Source organism: Muscardinus avellanarius, assembly GCF_963383645.1.
Source record: "Muscardinus avellanarius genome assembly, chromosome: 7".
NCBI lineage: Eukaryota > Metazoa > Chordata > Mammalia > Rodentia > Gliridae > Muscardinus > Muscardinus avellanarius.
Window position 1 is genome coordinate 110,465,098 of NC_137793.1, and position 19,763 is coordinate 110,484,860.

Consider the following 19,763-nt stretch of genomic DNA (forward strand, 5'->3'; position numbering starts at 1 on the left):
AAGTAATTTGCATTCATTTGCCTCCTGTTTAACATTAAATTCTAAACACTATCTGCTGTGCTACAAATAAGGTGAAGGTGTGACTCCTGTTGTGAAGAAGTGTTGTACGTCTAGTGGGGGAATAACAGGTGAATGCTAATTCTTGGTGATACCATTTATTATGTAACTACACAATGAGTATTATGGGAAAAGAGAATATCATCTATCGATAAAACTGGGAATGAGCCCAGGTGGTGGCACACGCTTGTAATTCCAGTACTTAGGAGGCTGAGACAGGAGGATCCATGGTTTGCAGCCAGCCTCAGGTAGTTATTAAGTCAGGCCCTCTGCAACTTAGTGAGACCCTGTTTCAAAATAAAACATTTAAAAATGGGACTGATGTGTAGCTCCAAAGTACAATGCCCTTGGGTTCAATCCCCAGTGCTGCAAAAAATAAAATAAAATAAAAACAACTTGGAATGAAAAATCTAGGCCACGTTGAAAATGAGAAAATGGAACTTCAGTCAATGTGGGGATTTTAAAGGAACTTTATTTGGGCCAGGCTACTACGGATGAACTGAAAAGGGAATTCAAAGTCAAGGGAATAGCATCTGCAAGGACATAGGCAAAATAGCATAGGATATATTTGTTGCTTTAGAGAAATAATAAGGTTCTTTATTCTCAGCATTTCTGCTCATCAGAAATATTATTCTCATGCTATAGAGACATTAATACTGAACCTGTGCCACCATTTCCCGCTGAACCTGTGGGGTTTTTAAGTGTCGTAGGGGATGTGTATAAAACAATGCCTGGCACACACTGGATGCTCAGTTAGTTGTTAGCATTAGTATATACCAGTGCTGAGTGAAGACTAGCAAGGGAAAAAATGTTTAATTGGTTGTTAAAAACTGGACTATGTATTTAAGTACACTAAAGCCAGGACAACAATAAATACTTTATTGGTTGTTAAAAACTGGACCATTTTTTCTCATGAATAAACATGTTTATGTTGTACTATATACATTTCTTAGGTTCTTTGGACAAAGTTGTTGCAGAATTGATGATGGAAAAAAACAGATTTACATGGCAAAGAAAAATTTGGGGAAGCTCAGGTTTCCTTGCTAATAATAAGCAGTATTTGCAGATGAAAAATTAGCATTTAATACCACATACTTGCGTCCCTTATTGAGTGCCTGTAATGTATAAATATAAACCACAATAGGAAGTTAAGTTGAAGGTGGTCTGAGACTTGCATTTCGACTATCAGAGAGGACATGATGATCCTTTCAAGTGTTATTTGGCATTATGTTAAAATACAACAGCAGACTAGTGGCAGACATTTTAGTAAAAGAGAGATAGGAAAGAACTCTGGGTAGGTAACATTACTAATCTTTAAGTCACAAGTAACATGGGTTTGTTATGGAACAGGAAAGGTTCCATAGCTGGTTTTATTTGGGGGGGTGTAACTTTATAGGAGAGTAGAAAAGTTAAAAGCAGAAGTAAAATTAGATAGGTTTTTATTTGTGTGGTCCTGGCTGTAGTGTACTTAAAGCATGTTATCTTTAGTTTTTAGGAATCTCAAGTTTATCCTATTAGATTTGCATATTGGCTACCATACCCATGTTGCTGAGAATGGAATACTTTTAAAAATTTTAACTTGTACATAATGGGGTACAAAGAAGCTTATTATCCTTTTTTTTTTTTTTTTTTTTTTTGGTGGAACTGGGGTTTGAACTTGAGGTATTTTACCTCCAAGCCCTGTTTTTTAATTTTTATTTTGAAACAGGATCTCACTAAACTGGGGGGCTCACTATGTAGTTGAGGTTGATCAAAAACCTGTGATTCTCCTGTCTCAGTCCCCAAGTACTGGGATTACAAGCATGCGCTACCATTCTCTGCTGTCCATTGTTATTTTTAAGGAATAATCCTCAAATCCAGCCCCAACCCCGATTCTTATTTCTTATTTTGAGAATAAGAGATGAATATTAAGAAATTAATGTCTTGGGCTCTTAATTGTATTTGGAAGAAGGTATAAATTTTATAAGGCATTAGGAGAAAGAGACATTGAATATATAAAGTAATTTGTTATTAGAATAAGGAAGTGATACGGTAGGAGATATGTGTGGATATTGATCATAAAATAACCAACGAAAAAAATCTACCTTTTCCTTATCTATGTAAGTAAACACCAATTGCTATACTTTTGGATACTGGAATAACTTTTTTTTTTTTTTTTTTTTTTTTTGGTGGTACTGGGGTTCCTGGAAACCCTTCTACCTCCGGGCTACACTCCCAGACCTATTTTATATTTTTATTTGGAAACAGGCGCAATCCTCCTATTGCCGCCTCATGTGGCACCCATGCCTGGCTTTATTGATTTCTTTACAGTTTCTATTGAAGTTGATATTAATAAGCGAATATGATAGCCAGAAGTTCACTTACCCTAGAAGAGGATATGGCTTCAAAGAATATCACTTTATTTATTTATTTATTTTTTTATGGCACTAGAGATCGAACCAAAGGACCGTCTACCTCTGAGCTACATTTCCAGTTCTTTTTGCTTTTTACTTTGAAACAGGGTCTCTTGTTAAGTTTCAGAGGCTCGTCTCAAATTCTGTTTTGTCCTCCCAAATACTGAGAATACAGGCGCATGTCACCATATTTGGCAAAATACACATTTTTGAATGCTTGTAATTAATACTTAAAAATTGATGTCAATATGTGAAAGAATTAACATGTAAAAATTCTAAATGACTAAAGAAATTCTCCAGTTTTTATGCCATTAAATAACTCAGTAATATAACTACATATAGAAAGAATCATTTAACTATTACATTCAAATCACTTTGTTGTACAGTTGATGATTTTGAATTTTTTTTCAGTAACCCACGTTTTATTTAAAATGTGTTGAATTTACTGAGCATAATTTTTGTGAAACAGGAATTTTATCTCATTATGATTATGCTATTGCTTGCCTAATTTGTTATTCCTTTGGCTATTTTTAAGATAAAAACACTTAAATTTGACTCTTTTTAATCTAGGATTTTAGATGGATTTGCTTAATTTTAAAAATGTGTAAACTATTAGGGACAAAAACTTGGTTTTTTCTTCAGGTAACTTTTTCTTTAATATAATTCTTTAATTTTTAATGCCAATAAATTTTCTTCAAGATAATCTAATATTCCAGATAAAATAAATTCTTTATTCTGTATTACACAGTTATATGCCTCCTTTAACTTAATGATTCTTACACCTTTTTTTGGGGGGGGGCAGGTCTGGGGATGGAACCCAGGGGCATTTGACCTCAAAGCTACACCCCCTGCCCTATTTTTTTTTCTTTAATTTGAAACAGGGTCTCACTAAGTTGCAGAGGGCCTCATTAAGTAGCTGAGGCTGTCCACGAACCGTGATCCCCCAGTCTCAGCCTCCCGAATGCTGGGATTACAAGTGTGCACCACCACTCCTGGCTTTATTCTTATATCTTAATTTTATTATGCTTACTATTATTTTCAGATATTTCTAAGAAGGAAAATTATTCAAGTTTATCCTGAAAAGGCTGTGTCTGTGTGTGTGCACGCACAAGGTAGAGGGAGATAGAATCAATGTAAGATAGTGTTGAAACAGACTTGTTTCAAATTTTAGTCTAGGAAGCTAAAGTAATTATGTCTTGGCCGCTTCCCTCCCCCCCTCCCTCCCTCCCTCCCTCTCTTTCTCTCTCCCTCCCTCCCTCCCTCCCTCTCTCCCTCTCTCCCTCTTCCCCTCTCTCTCTCTCTCTCTCTCCCTCCCTCCCTTGGAAAGTATAAGTTTCAAAAAACAATGAGTTTTTTTAATTTCATGCTTTTGTCCTAAATTGAAGACTAGATCAGTCATAATATTAGATTTCTTATAAGCTAATTTTATAATTTAAAGCTCACATGATTTAGCTTTGATGGTTTACTGAAGGGAATTTTACCAAAAGTATTTGTGTGGACTTCTATTGGATGGGATTGCTGGTTTCCACATTACATCGTGACAGTTGAGTGAAACTGTTTAATCTGAATGGAGATCCTCTTTGGGGTAAATATGAGCCACTTCAAACATTTGTGTTTATTTTTTTCTTTGAGAATCAATGATTTATAAGTTGCGGCTTTTTACTTCCTTTCAGTAATAGGAATTGAAACTCTTTAAAGTATTATGTAAGCAAAAACTATCTAAAATGTGTTGTAAACTTTGACAGTAAACATGGGCATAATATATACCCCTGTGAATACATTTCTTTAAATCAGTAAATACTTGTCTATACAAACAGACACACTCTCTCTACCCTGTCTCCATTAATACAAGATTTTGTTTTTATAAATGATTTAACTCATCTAGTAGTTCTTTTATTGTTTTTTTCCCAAGAAATTGTTGCTAAGGAAAAAGGGAGAGAATTCAGTTATGTTCTTATTGATGTGGAAACAGTCCTTCAAAGCACTACCAAGACATGTTTTCTAATTGAAGTTGAAAGATGAGCTGATCAGCTGGAGCATTCTGGTCTTCTGTATAATCTTGTAGAAATTTTTTTGTATTCAGAATGTAAGTTTTAATTTGTGAATATTGCTCTCTACCTACCTTGTAATGCAATTCATCTGTGGTTTATCTTTATATAGATGACAGTCGAACTGCAAGCCAGCTGGATGAATTTCAGGAATGCCTGTCCAAGTTCACGCGATATAATTCAGTACGACCGTTGGCCACACTGTCATATGCGAGTGATCTTTATAATGGCTCCAGTATAGTCTCTAGGTAAGCAATCACCACAGCCTTACTTTTCTTTCTTTTTTGGTAAGAATTTCTAGAATTAAAAGTAAGCCTTGGTTCTGAAGTTAGGTTGTCTGGAAGTATGTGGATTGTGGTCTTTGGCAAGTGTATTAATCTCCTTAGTCTACCTCAGGACCTGGTTAAGTCGCCAGGGATTGAATCCTGGCGTGGTCTACCTCCAGGCTACACACACAGCCCTTATTTATTTTTTATTCTGAAGCAGGGTTTCACTAGGTTGTTGAGAGTCTCACCAAGTTGCTGAGGCTGGTCTTGAATGTGTGATCTTAGTCACTAATCTAGTCTATCTTAGTCTCCCAAATTTTAGGATTACAGGTATGCACCACCACCACCACACTTGAGCATTTGCATTTCTTTTTTTGTGAAGTATCTCTTTAGTTCAGTTGCCCATGTATTAATTGGGTTATTTTTTGTTTTGTTTTTTTAATGGTGAGTTGTTGTTGTTGTTTTGTTTTGTTTTGTTTGTTTGTTTTTTGGTGGTGCTGGGAATGGAACCCAGGGGCCTTCCACCTCCAGGCTACACTCCCAGACCTATTTTATATTTTATTTGGAAACAGGGTCTCTCAAGCCAGCTGAGGCTGGCTTCAAACCTGCATTATCCTCCTGTCTCAGCCTCCCAAGCGCGGGGATTACCACGCCCGGCCCATTCTTAATTTTTTTGACCCATGAATTACTGAGGACTGTGTTACTAGTCACTAGTGAGGATTTCAAGTTATCCTCTGTTGCTGATTTATACCATTGTTTTGATGATTATTTGTAAAATATTAATGAAAATTTCTAATATGTATACAAAGAGAAATGAGTAATAATTCCCATGCAACAGCACTCAGACCCAATAGTGATCATCATGTTGTTATACGTGTTTCATTTGTCGTTTCCATTCATAATTTTTTTGCTGAAGTATTTTAAAGCAAGTCTCAGATACTACTATATCATTCCACTTCTACATACTTAAGGATCTCCAATTCACAGTGTAAACATCCCAGGGCTCCATTACATGAGATGGCAGTAATCCCGTGGTGTCCTCAAATTGCTAGTCTGTGTTCAAACTTCACATAGTGAGTTAACCTTAGGAAGATATTTTTGAGGCAGATCAGGAGTTTGACAAACTGGTTTTTTGTATTGTTTATTGGTGCTGGATGGGCCACTGGACTATACCCCCACTTCTACCAAGTTTCAACCTGTATAATTTTGCTAAAACTGCATGTTTTTTATTTGCAGGACTAAAATTTTATTTACCTGTATAAAAATTGATCTTGAGAACTAAGCCCTTAATGAAAGGACACTCTTGCGGGAAATCTTTTTTTTTTTTTTTTTGAGGTTCTGGAACCCAGGGGCATTCGACCCCCGAGCTATACCCCCTGCCCTATTTTTTATTCTTTATTTTGAAACAAGGTCTCACTGAGTTGCAGAGGGCCTCGCTAACTAGCTGAGGCTGTCCTCGAACCACGATCCTCCAGTCTCAGCCTCCCAAATGCTGGGATTACAAGCGTGCGCCACCACACCCAGCTGCAGGAAATCTTTTAATGCATTGTAACTGGGTGCTTAAGTCAGTAATGAATAAGACAAACATTATGTATTCATTTATTTTTCTTATTTTGAAAATGTGAGTTGTTCTTAAGCACTAGGTTGAGCAAAATTTGAAAATGTAGTTTGAATGTGAAGTGGCAAAAATAAGTATTGAAGTTTATTTATACTTTTGACCTGATGTACATACACACTCAACTCTGTGGCTGTGTGCGACCTCGTATATACCACAGTAGAGCTTTTAACTCTGCTGAGTGCGACCTTGTATGGACCATAGCAGGGCTCTCTGTGTCGGTTCATGGCCCTGACTATTGGGATTTATCCTGTACTATATTTCTCTGTTAAAACAGAAACCAGATTGAAACTTCCTTCTTAACATCCTATTACAAAAGCAAACATCTCTACTTAGAAAATGTGAGATTTGTAGTTATCCATTTTTTTCAACATTTTTTTTCACTTCTGAAGACCAATTTTGCCATAATTTAGTACAATCCTGGACTTTTTTTTTTTTTTTTTTACAAACACTAGTAAATTTTGACCATAGCATGATATCAGTGTAAAAGCACTCTGCATTCTGAAACAGAAGTTTACTGTCCTTAAGAGACTCAAGTAAGATTTCAGACTGGGAATATTACATATTCAAAGTGATGTTAGTTACTTTAAAATATTTGAATTAAAATAAACATTTTCGGAAGTACCTTTGGTTGGGCCACCTGGCATGCTAGCATCCATTCTTTCTCTCAATTACATTGAATTAATATTTCTAAATGAAAATTTTGTAAGTTTTGAAGTTTGCTAGACAGGACAGATGAAAACTTAATATGTAGTAATAATATTTACTAAAACCTAATAGATAAAGCCAGAGAAGTAAAGGGACTTAGAAATTTTCACAGCTCTAGTGATTTTTTTTTATTTTCTTACATTTTAATAGTAAAATATATTAATGATGAGTTTATTTTAAAGGCTTTTAATTTCTCTCAGAATAGGAAGTGCAGTTAATTTCTTTTAGAAAAAGGATAAAAAAAAGAGAGAAGACAGATAATGTTGAAATTGGTGGCTTATTATATCCCGAGAAATATTTTTTTTTTTTTTTTTTTTTTTTTTGCGAGTGTGGGGATGGAACCCAGAGGCATTTGACCTCCAAGTTACATCCCCTGCCCTATTTTTATCCTTTATTTTGAAACAGGGTCTCACTAAGTTGCAGAGAGCCTCACTAAGTAGCTGAGGCTGTCCGCGAACCGCGATCCTCCGGTCTCAGCCTCCTGAATGCTGGGATTACAAGCGTGCGCCACCACGCCCAGCTCCGAGAAATATTCTTACTATAAAACTGTGTGACATATGTATCTTATACTTGGTGACTTTTTGTATGAGACTTACAGGGAGAGAAAAAGCTGAGCCAGAAAGAAGTGCCTTAGGGTTCCTGCTGCCCCTGCTTGTTTGAGGTGATACAACACCATCCTCCACAAGGTGGCGGTCTTTGTTTACAGTGTCTCAACTTTGGACTTGAGCATGAATGGGAATTGGTGATGTACAGAAAGTTGGTTCCCTGGTCACAGACCGTCCTGGTGAATAGCAGCGCGTGGTGGGAGGGGTGGGGACTTCCTGCTCTGCTCTCATGGCAGCCCTGCCTGCCACAGTGTGCATTGTGTCTTCCGTTAGATTTTCTCTGACCACCAGAGAGAACTGGTTGGAAATGGTATAAATTTCCTCAGTACTTAGTGAGTACCTGGTTTGAGTTTTACATAAACTAGATTTTTATGGTTAAAACTGTTAATATGCCATATCTGAGGTGATTTTTAAACTATTCTAGGTATTTTACATGAATTTACTAATTCGTTTAATCTTTTTATCAACCACATCTAGTAATGTATTGCTATTAATTCCGTTTTACAGCTTAGGAAATGGATATAGGTAAAAATTTTTTAACATGACCAAGATCAACATAATGCCAATAATGGATAAAACTAAGAGACTCCTCAGGCATTTGGATTCCTGAATTCTAGTGTGTGTTACTTCAGGCTCTGTTGAAACTTTGGGGAAATTTTCAGGAAACACTTCACTTTCAAGACACCTATAAAGATAAAAGTAATTCTTTTGATGTTCCATGTACTAATTTGGTGTTTTTTTTTAACCCAGAGGCATTCTACCTCAGAGCTACACCCTTAGCCCTATTTAAATCTTTTTTTTTTTTTTTTTTTTTTGGTGGTGGTGGTGGTGGTGGTACTGGGGGTGGAACCCAGAGGCTTTCTACCTCCAGGCTATACTCCCAGACCTATTTTATATTTTATTTGGAAACAGGGTCTCACTGAGTTACTGAGAGACTCACTAAGTAGCTGAGGCTGGCTTCGAACCTGTGCGATCCTCCTGTCTCGGCCTCCCAAGCACTGGGATGACAAACGTGCGCCACCACGCCGGCTTTTCTTTATTTTGAAGCAGGGTTTCTAAGCTCCAGGGACCTCGCTGAGTGGCTGTGGCTGGCTGCAACGCCCACCATGTACTTCTGTTGTCATGATTAACTAGTTCATAATAGTGAACATTTTACTATTGGGTTCAAATGGTCACTTTTTGCCATTGTGTGAAACTGCCCAAACTTTAGTTTTAATTGTATTCACTTAAAAATACTGTTTTTGCTAGATATCAGTTTATAATGTGGCCAATATTCATTTATATTGGTGTAACTTTTAGTGTATTTTTTGTTGTAAAATACTTGAGGATTTTAAATTTTTACTTAACAGATTTCCAAGTAATTATTAACTTGATTTCTAAAGAAAAGGTATAATTTTAAGCTACCAATGTACTTTTTTCTTTTTTTTTTTTTTTGTCAGAATAACAAGTATGGAATAATTTTGTTATTGTCTTAATAGTTACTGTCTCTCTGGGGTTGGGGAGAAATGGGATGAATGGGTTTCCTTCTGGATTTCACCTAGGACCAGTCTTCTAAGGCAGCTGTTTGAACCTGTGACCTCAGCTGGAGCTCTGTGGGGTGGGTACTGCATCCCCATAGCTGGGAGGAGGTGTTGCTCAGTAGTCAGTCCCTGCTGCTGATTGAACCTCCAAAGCTGTGTGCTTAAGAGGAAACCTCTTCTTAACTGCTCAAAAACCATCTCTCAGATTTAGCTTTCAAAATGATTTAGGTGATATTTGGGTGTGATATTTACTGTATCTTAGAGCAATACATAAATAGGTCTTTAAAAGGCCTATTATATACTTCTTTGTAAATTAAATATGAAAGTGTTTGTCTTTCCCTGTAATTACTTTGGAATCGTTTGGAATTGTAGTTTCTTTGCATGGTTTTATTTATAGATAGAACAGGAAACATTTTGAGTGAAAAATAGTGGCATTGTTGCCTCATTTAGGAAATCAGTAATCATGGCCCATAGGCCACAGTTGGCCCATTTTATCTATTTTTGAATGTTTTATAAGCTAAGAATGAGTTTTACATTTTTAATTGAAAGGTAGAAAGATTAGCCAGTGGTTATAATAGTGTGTGACTTATAGTAATGACATGAAAATTTTAGAAATTCAGGTTTAGAAATTCAGGTTTCGATGTGCATAAGTAAAGTTTTATTGGGACACAGCGTTATTCATTTTTTACTTATTTTTTATGGTTGCTTTTGCACTACTGTATCAGTAGTGAAACGTTAAAGTGGAGAACCGCAAAGCTACTGAGCACAGTGGTACACTTCTGTAATCCTAGTTCTTGGGAGGCTGGGGCCAAAGGATTGCAGGTCCAAGGCCATCATATGCTAATTTAGTGAGATCGTGGTTCAGAATTTTTTTTTTAAGGGGTGTAGCTCAGAAGTAGATCACCTGAGCCGGTGTGGTGGTGCGATTTTGTAATCCCAGCATTTGGGAGGCTGAGACAGAAGGATCCGGGAAGGATCCGGGTTTGCAGACAGCCTCAGCTACTTAGTGAGCACTTTGCAACTCAGTGAGATCCTGTTTCGAAATAAAGTATAAAAAATAGGCTGGGGTGTAGCTCGGTGATAGACTGCCCCTGGGTTCCATTCCCCAGCACCGCAAAAAAAAAGAGAGAGAGAGAGAGAGAGAGATCACCTGGGGAGAAAAGGAGAATGAGCTACGAGGCTTCTTTGGCCTCTTCACAGAAGAAGTTTCCTAACTCCTGACCTAGTAAATTTGTTGACACTAAGGATGTATTTACTATGCCCTTGATTAAAGTTCTGTCATAGATTTGGACATCACAGGTTGTATCTGTGAAAGGAATTGTCGTATGTTAGCTCTGTTTTCCGATCAGTTTGTGACCATTTCATATGCGCCATCATCACTTAACAGCATGTACTTGTGGATGGGCGTGTCAGGTGATAGGCACTCCATCACTGGCCCAAGGATAGCTTCGGGTCTTACACAGTTACAGATTCTGGTTTGTTCAGCAGAAAGTTTCCTATGTGTGTCTTTTCAAAGTTATTTATCAAATAGAGCTGAAGCGTGCACTGAAGTTTGAGAAAGTCTGTTCTGTGGTGAGCTAGCTGTGTCATGTTCCTATTGCAAGGGTGTATTCACTCTCTCGTCCTCTTCCTGTCTCCCACTAACTCTATTCTTTGCTATGTTCTTGAGAGAGATTAATGTGAGATTATATTATTTACATATTTTAATTTGAAGAAATACTAGATTTTCTAGCATGTGCAAGGTCCTGGGCTTGATTTCCAGCATCTCCCTCCTCTATCCCAAAGAAAATACTGTAAAATCACAAATTGGATAATTTTTCAAAAAAATCACTTTTATTGAAGTGCAGTTTACATACTATAAAGTGTAGTGCTTGGATTTTGATAGTTTCTAAAACATAATAAAAAAATAGAATATTCCCAAAATTGTATTTCCCTCTTCCTTGCAGTTAATTCTACCTTCTCCCCACTCTGGCTCTAGTCAGCTAGTTGCCTGCTTTCTCTCATCATAGAATACTTAACCATTTCCAGTTTCTTATAAACGGAACTATATAACATGTAGTCTTTTCCATGTCTAACTTATTTAGCTCTATTTAAGATTTATTTACTTTTATAGCTAGTTGGTAGTTGTTTATTCACTTATTGGATAGTATGTTACTATATACACATATTTTACAATTTGTTTAACCATGTAATAACCATTTGAGGCATTGGGGTTTTTTGTTTTTGTTTTGCTTTTCTCTTTTGTGGTACTGGGGATTTAACCCAGGGGCAGTTCACTCTCCGAGCTACACCCCCATCCCTTTGTATTTTTTATTTTGAAATGGGGTCTTGCTGAGTTGCTGAGAGTCTCACTAAGTTACTGAGGCTGGCTTCGAACCTGCAATTCTTCTGTCTCATCCTCCTAAGTACTGGGATTACAGGAGTGAGCCCCTGCACCTGGCTTATTATTTAAGTTTTAAATTATGAAAAAAGTATGCATATTAATATTCAAGTCACTTGGGGCATTCTTGTTTGTATTTCTCTTGTGTAAATACCAGGAATCAGAATTTCTAGGTGGTATAGTTAGGGTATATGTAATACTTTAAGAAACCGCTGGCATGTTCTCCCAGGTGGCTGAATTCTTCAGTCCTTCCCCTGGTTCTACTTGTCATTTGTCCTCAGGAACTCGGGATTGTTAGTCTTCAAATATCAGCTGCTTTAGTAAGGGGTATAGAGTGGTGAGTCCTTGTTATTTTTCTGTGCTTTCCTTTGACACTAGTGGTCTTTTGTGAATTGTCTGTTCAAATCTTTTGCCAGTTATTTAAAAAGTCAGCTCTTATTTTAATTTAGTTATGAGAATTCTCTGTCTGTTCATGATAAAAGTCTTTGGCTGTGACTTACCTATTTTATTTTCTTTAACAGACATGTTAAAAACATCAGTGTTGCCCAGCTATGTGGTACATACCTATAATCTCAGTGACATGAGAGGCTGAGGCAAGATGAATGCAGGTTTGAGACTAGGCCGGGCAATTTAGCAAAAGCCTGAATCAAAATAAAAAGTAAAGGTTTGGGAATATAGCTTAGTGGGAGAGCACCCCTGGTTCCATCCTCTGTGCTGCAAAATAATCATAATCATAATCATAATCATAATCATAATCATAATGGTACAAATAATAGTACAAATAATAACAACAAAAGAAGTGTTTGATTTTGGTGATTTGTTTTATTTTGTTGGTGGTACTGGGGGTGGAACCAGATCTGTTTTTATATTTTATTTGAAATGATCTCACTGAGTTGCTGAGAGCCTAAGTAACTGAGGCTGGCTTCGAACTTACACAGTCCTCCTGTCTCAGGCTCCCAAGTGCTGGGATTACAAGCGAGCGCCACCACGCCTGGCTAATTTTGATGAGTTTTAATTCGTCTGTTTTCAAAAAGTTTGTTTTATAGAAATGTTTGCTCCAAATGTGAATATCTTTCTTCTGTTTTTCTTCCTAATCATAGTAGTTTTAGCTTTTAAACACGTCTGGACCTTATTTAAAGTTAATTTTTGTTTTAATTGTGAGATAAAGTTAGGACACATAATTTTGCTTTTCAATATTGATATCTTATTCCAAGCTTCATTGTTCAAAAGATAACCTTTTTTATTGACATTTAAAGCCAGTTGACCAGATATGTGAGTCTTCTTAACTATGTCAGGTTGACTTTATCACAGTCATGCATCCTTTAATGGCAGGGGTATGTTCTGGGAAAGGAGTCTCACCCTGGTGTGAACTTAGACGTCACTAGGCTGTGTTCATCCAGCAGGACCAGAGTACTTCGTTGACTCAGAGGCGGTTGGGCAGCATGTAACATGACTGTGTATGTCTGATCATAGACCAGTAACATACTGTCTTCATCACATTTTTGTAATAACCCTTGAAATCAACTTATACAAATCCTCTGTCTTTTTACTCCTTTTTGAACTGGTGTTGTCTCTAGAGCATTTCCATACAAATTTTAGGACAATTGCTCATTTTTCTTTTTCCTTTTTGTGATGGTTTAAAGGTATATATCTGGTAAAAATCACATTTTCTCTTCTATCTTCCTTCAGTGTTTTTGACTACTTGTTCTTATAGGAAACATGAGATATATTTCTGATATTTACTTGTTGCTATTTGGGGACACAGTTTTAAATTTTCCTAATGAAATTTCACCATGTTATACCAGGTGTAAATGCTTGTCACTCATGATGGTGTTTCAAGATATAATCTGTCAGGGAGTGTACTTATTCCATCTCTTCACTGATAGCCAGAAGGAATAGGAAAGTAAAAATAATAATATAATAATAATAATTAATTATTTAAAAGCAAGAACTTGTAGCTTTATGGAATTAAAAGCAAAATGAACCAGCTGAAAAAAGTTATCAAGTAGCCAGACATGGTGGTACACGTTTGTAATCCCAGCATTCGGGAGGCTGATACAGGAGGATCACGGTTCGCAGACAGCCTCAGCTACTTAGTGAGGCCCTCTGCAACTTAGTGAGATCCTGTTTCAAATTAAAGAATAAAAAATCGGGCAAGGTGTGTAGCTCGGAGGTTGAATGACCCCAGGTTCTATCCCCAGACCCCCCCCAAAAAAAGTTATCAAGTAAAAAATATAGAGAGACTTTAAAATGTGGGTTCACCTTAGTGCCTAGGAAATAAATTCAAGTATGTCACTTATTCAGAATAACATTCAGCAAGCTAATACCTGTGAGCCACTTTCAACCATTGCCTGATTTGTGGTAGCCCATAAGGTTCACAGTGTTTAAAAAGGGAGAGCATATATTCATAAATCTAACAGGGAATGTGCTCAGTAGACAAGGTGCATTGGCTACATAATGTGAGTTCCACGGGCTTCTGTGGAAAGTAAAGTCTAATTAAAATTGGGGTGAACAGAGTGGTTTCTTTGGAGAAGCTAGTCTTACTAACCAGCACAGATCCCTAAGTCCACAGAGGGTACCCTGAAACTAGAGAGAAGCACGGTCTACCTCCATGCCACACTTCCAGCCCTTTTTACTTTATTTATTGTTTTGAAACAGCTGGGTTGCTGAGAGTCTGGCTGCATTCCTGAGGCTGTCCTCTGACCTGTAATCCTCCTGTCCCAGCCTCCAAGTACAGGGATTACAGGGGTATGCCACCAAGTTTAACATAATTGATTGTATAGTTCTTAAAACAGTGCTAGACACATAGTAATGTTCATGATATGGGAGTTTTAGCTGACAGTATTAATTAATTTGTGAGAGAATCAGTTTAATGATTCGAGTCCTTAATTGGCTTTGCCTGTGTTTGTATTCTCTAATGGTCTATCCATCTTTTTTTATTAAAATGACCAGTTTTAAAAGCCTGGCATGGTGGCGCACACTTGTAAACCTAGTACTCGGGAGGCTGAGACAGGAGGATCGCAGGTTCACAGCCAGCTTCAGCTACTTAGTGAGGCCCTCCACAACTTTGTGAGATCCTATTTCAAAATAAAGAATAAAATTGAGCTGGGGGTATAGCTCGGAGATAGGATGCCCCTGGATTCAATCCCCAGTACTGTAAGGAAAAAAAAAAAAAAGACCAGGGTAAACCTACATTCTATTTAATTCAAATGGTAGTTACTCTTGAGGCATGCCATCAGGGAAATACTGAAACTTGCAACAATGACTCTTCATACTCCTTTTTGATAAGTTGGTTCCTAGGGTTCAGGGATGTAGTCTACCTTATTTTGCCTGTATTGTAATTGCACAAAGGAATGGCAGAGCACGGGAGGCTGGCAGATTGACTGCTGCGCAGCTGGCAGCGAGGAGTGCTGTAAGTCTGCGTTGGCAGCTGTCCTCTGGGGTTCGTTGCCCTGCTGCATAATCACCTGACTGATGGCCCTCGTACCAGAGGGTATCGCCAGTTTCCTATAGCTGAGTAATGTTTTCAACCATTGAAATAAATCCCTGTTTTAAACAGTTGAAATATTTCCGAGTGTGAAGGAAAATGCAATTTATTCCCATGTTTAAAGTAAGTCTCCAGTAATATTCTTTTAAAGGAAGTTTGTGTATTTTATAGTTAAAAATAAATCCTATGAAGCTGGGCATGGTGGCGCACGCTTGTCATCCCTGCGCTTGGGAGGCAGAGACAGGAGGATCGCGCAGGTTCTAAGCCAGTCTTGCTGGCTTAGGAAATCCTGTCTCCAAAAAATATATATAAAATAGGTCTGGGAGTGTAGCCCAGAGGTAGAAGGGCTTCCAGGAACCCCAGTACCACCAATAAGTAAGTAAGTAAGTAAGTAAGTAAGTAAGTAAGTAAGTAAGTAAGTAGATCCAATGAAGTTGGATTTATCACTGCAATAAGTTTCATACACCAGTGTTTTAATGATTCCTGGTGATAGTAGGTGGCAGAAGTGAATTTGTATAACAGTAGCAAGAATTCTTATAGTTCTTTTTTTTTTTTTACATAAGCAGAAACACCCCAATTGGCTGATTGTTTATTTTATTTCAACTTAATAGTCATTGTTAAATTTTCATACTGCTTTTGTGTTTTCAGACTTCATAATAAAAACAGCTGAAATACACTGTGGTATAAGAAGCTATATTTAAAAATAACAAAAATATAAGAAAATAATAGTAATGAAATAAAACAAAATTTGTGTGTGTGAGAGAGAAAGGAGAGAGACGTACGTGTGTGTGTGTGTGTGTGTGTGTGTGTGTGTGTGTGTGTGGTTAATGGTGAGATAATCTAGCTAAATAACCTGGAATACAAAAAAGAGAGCTGTCATAGTAACAATGGAAGAATTAATGGACTTATTTTATTTTTAGGTCACTATATCAGATCTTTTTGCATATAGCATTTTAGTGTGTGTTAGTTTGCTCCATGCATTGTCTTTGAACAGTTAATAGGCTAGTGTTTAAAGTTTTCCCATTAAAAACTAAGAATTTATTAATCACATTGGGGAGGTGGTACTGGGGATTAAACCCAGGAGCATTCTATCTCTGTCGGAGCTACACTCCCAGCCCAGTTTTGTTTTTATTTGGAAACAGGGTCTCACTAAGTTACAGAGGCTGGCCATAAGCCTGCAATATTCCTGTCTCAGCCTCCCAAGTACTAGGATTGCAAGTGTGTGCCGCTATGCCCGGCTGTGGCATATTTTTAATGGCATACTTTTACTGTTACAACAATGGAATGCTTTCAATTTGCTAGCCTCTGTATGTTTATAAGTGAAAGAAAAGTATTTAGGGGTAATATATCAGGTTCTCGCTTGAAGTGTCCGACATACCAAAACTACCCAAGTTAAGACAGGATTTCAGCCCTTTTAGCACTCCTTTACCAGACAGTATTATTTCCCCTTCAGTGACAGGAGGTTGTGAGTATAAAACTGAGTTGTGAGTATAAAACAAACTAATAGTTGCCATCATTGTAATTATGCTTTGGTAGAATCCACAGCACCACAAATGGCTGTATTACTACTCAATTGTATTTCTATAGGGTCATGTCTTATTTGAGATAACATTTGCTGAATTGTGCTAATTAATTCAATTAATTGAATGAAATTCCTGTAAAAATTATATAAAATTAAGGAAGGTTTTTAAGCTGTAATGAAAAGTGGATATCTCCATGTTTCTTTTAGGGAAATATTATTAATGCATGCTAATCTTATTCATTATCATCATTTCAGTTTTCTTCTTACAAATTGTATACTAATCATTGACTGTCCTGTAAAAGGATATCACAGATAATCCATAAAAGTTTATCATTGTAGGTATTGCATTCATATGCAATTCATAATTGCTTGAAACATGCAGTGTGCTTCCTACATTCTCTAAGCAGGAAGAAGTACAAATAGGTAGTTGCAGATGTTAAGCTTTTAACCCTCATTTCTTGTATTTTGACGTGTACAGAAGTGTGATATGACATAATAATTATATTTACTTTGAAACTAGACTACCTGATTGTTTAATACCATCTCAGTCTTTTACAAGCTGGCTAATTTTGAGGAAATTACTCTAGCCCTTATTGTTCTCATCTGTAAAATGTGGGTAATAATTTCCATCTCATAATATTGTTTGTTATGATAATTAAATGAGTTACTACATGCACCATGTTTAATAGTGAGTGGTCAATGAATATTAGCTACTATTATTACATAATTAATTGTAGACAGGAAGAAATTTTATGTACTCTCCAGCCTGTGGCTAAACCTTTAGAGAGCATGCTTAAATCATGTTGAGAAGTAATATATATAATGATTCATTTCATTTTGTTTATAATAAGCCAATTAGACTTCTAACTAGTTATATAAGAATGGCTTAGATAAAGCTCCCAGTTAAGTTCTACAAAAGTGAATAAGATCTTGTGCTTTACTTTGAAGTAACTTATTTTGGAACATATAATAATAAACACATAAATCACCAAGAGAATAGTGAGTTTCTTAAGTAACTATAGAGGAGGGATATTTAGGGGGTCTCACTCCTCCATTTGTGGTATAAATTTTGAGTATTGAATATTTATAATACAGAGAGGTCATATTTGTTTGAGGTATGATAAGGAATGGAATTTGGGAAAATAATAATTTCCTGGCTCCATTTTTACGTTTATTTTCTATCACTTTGTCATCACCCAATTCAGTAATCCAGTTTGTGTACTATTAAAATAACATTGAACACTATGAAATTTATTATCTCAGCAAAATGGTAGGAGAAAGAACTAGAATTTATGAAAATAGTAATTGATAATTTTCTTTAGATGTATTTTAATAAACCAAACCAGTTGAGTAACTCGTTTGGTTTATTACAAAAAAAAAAAAAGTCAGAAGTACATCTATAAGGAAAATTATATAAGCTTTTTTTTGGTGTGTGTGGTACTACGGATGGAACCCAGGGGCATTCTTCCTCTGAGCTACACCCTCTGCCCTATTTTTTATTCTTTATTTTTGAAACCAGGTCTCACCAAGTTTCAGAGGGCCTCACTAAGTATCTGAGGCTGTCTGCAAACCTCAGTCCTCCAGTCTCAGCCTCCCGGATGCTAAGCGTGCGTCACCACACCCGGCTGTAAGCAGTTTTTTTAGCATTTGTAGTTTGGTATATCTTGATAACGACATATGTATACGCACCTTTGCACAATTGGAAGGCATTTCAAATAGATCCCTTACTGTGCAGAGAGCGTCGCTGTCGTCTCTTTTCTATTGGTGTATTGTAGTCGTACATCTTAGTGGAGTGCTAGATGGCAGAGGCGCACATGCACACATCGCTCATTGAGCCCTTCCCACCCCATCCCCCCACTCGTTCTCTTGTTTGGCCTAGTGATTGACTTTGATATGCTTGGGAATGTACATCATGCACTGTATGTATTACGTCCTCGTTGTAAATGTCACCGAGATAGGTAAATAACCTCATAGTTGAAGTATACACTTGTTTCCCCTAGTATTGAATTTGACCGGGATTGTGACTATTTTGCGATTGCTGGGGTCACAAAGAAGATCAAAGTCTATGAGTACGGCACAGTCATCCAGGACGCAGTGGATATTCACTACCCTGAGAATGAGATGACCTGCAATTCCAAAATCAGGTACTGGATCATTTTCCTGGCACGATGCAGTTGTCTGTATAACCGTCAGTATATGTTATGATTGTGAGATTACTTTGCCTTCTCATGAGACTTCTTACTCCTTAATGATGAGCCCTAAATTGTGCTTTGTATATGGAGGATATGTTATTGATTTAAACTGGAATCTCTTTCTTAGAGATACTGGTTACTTTTCACCTGTGGGGATTGTTTATCTGATTGCCAAATGAAAACTTTTCTTTCATTTATATCTATACATGTCTTTTGAAAATGGCCATTGGTACAATATTAAGTAACAGATTGCTGTAGCTTGTGAAAAGCATTTGAAGGTCAGAAAATTCTTCTATAATTTGCACATGCCTCTAAGTATTATTTTTCTAGTTTAAAGAATTTTTTCACAATGATATGATCTGCTTTTCATGAAGAAATATTTTTAAGGTCTATATAGTAGGGTTGTAATTCATAAGAAATGCTTTTCTTACCTGAAATACTATGAAAAATGCACAAAGTTGACCTTTCTTCTGATATACCCCTCCAAATCTCAAAAATTCTACCATCTGGTCTTCTCTTCCCCTGCTCCTTTTGGTCTTCTCTTTTATTCTCCCCCTACTTGCACCCTTAAAAAGTTTCCCAAGCTTAAAAGGGTTATAAGAAAATTACCTAATAATAACTTTATTTAGAATTTGGAACATTTTCAAAACAGTCATAACCATCATCCTTGAAACTTTCTTGATAAATCTCACTCACACACACACACACACACACACACACACACACACACACACACAGGTTAGCCATCTTTTATCTTAAATGCTTAGTACCAGTACTGTTTCAGATTTTGGCATATTTGCATTTACATTATGAAATACCTTAGGGATGAGGCCCAAATCTATGCACAAAATTCATTTAATTCTTAAATGCATAGCCTGGAGGTGATTTTTTTTTTAAGTGAAAATCTAATCATGAATTCTTTGTTGTCCCCGGAGAAGAAAAAAACTACCACAATTTGATATGTAAATGG

General features: G+C 36.7%; 1 protein-coding gene across 1 annotated transcript in view; it reads left to right on the plus strand.

Moving 5' to 3' along the window:
* Nucleotides 1-19,763, plus strand: part of COP1 (COP1 E3 ubiquitin ligase) — a gene marked incomplete at both ends in the record, with an annotated part of 138,854 nt that overhangs the window by 64,946 nt on the left and 54,145 nt on the right. The window contains 2 exons of the mRNA XM_080698776.1: nucleotides 4,611-4,746; nucleotides 18,602-18,745. Of these exons, the coding sequence (XP_080554902.1) occupies nucleotides 4,611-4,746; nucleotides 18,602-18,745 (280 nt within the window). The remainder of the gene's footprint in view (nucleotides 1-4,610; nucleotides 4,747-18,601; nucleotides 18,746-19,763) is intronic.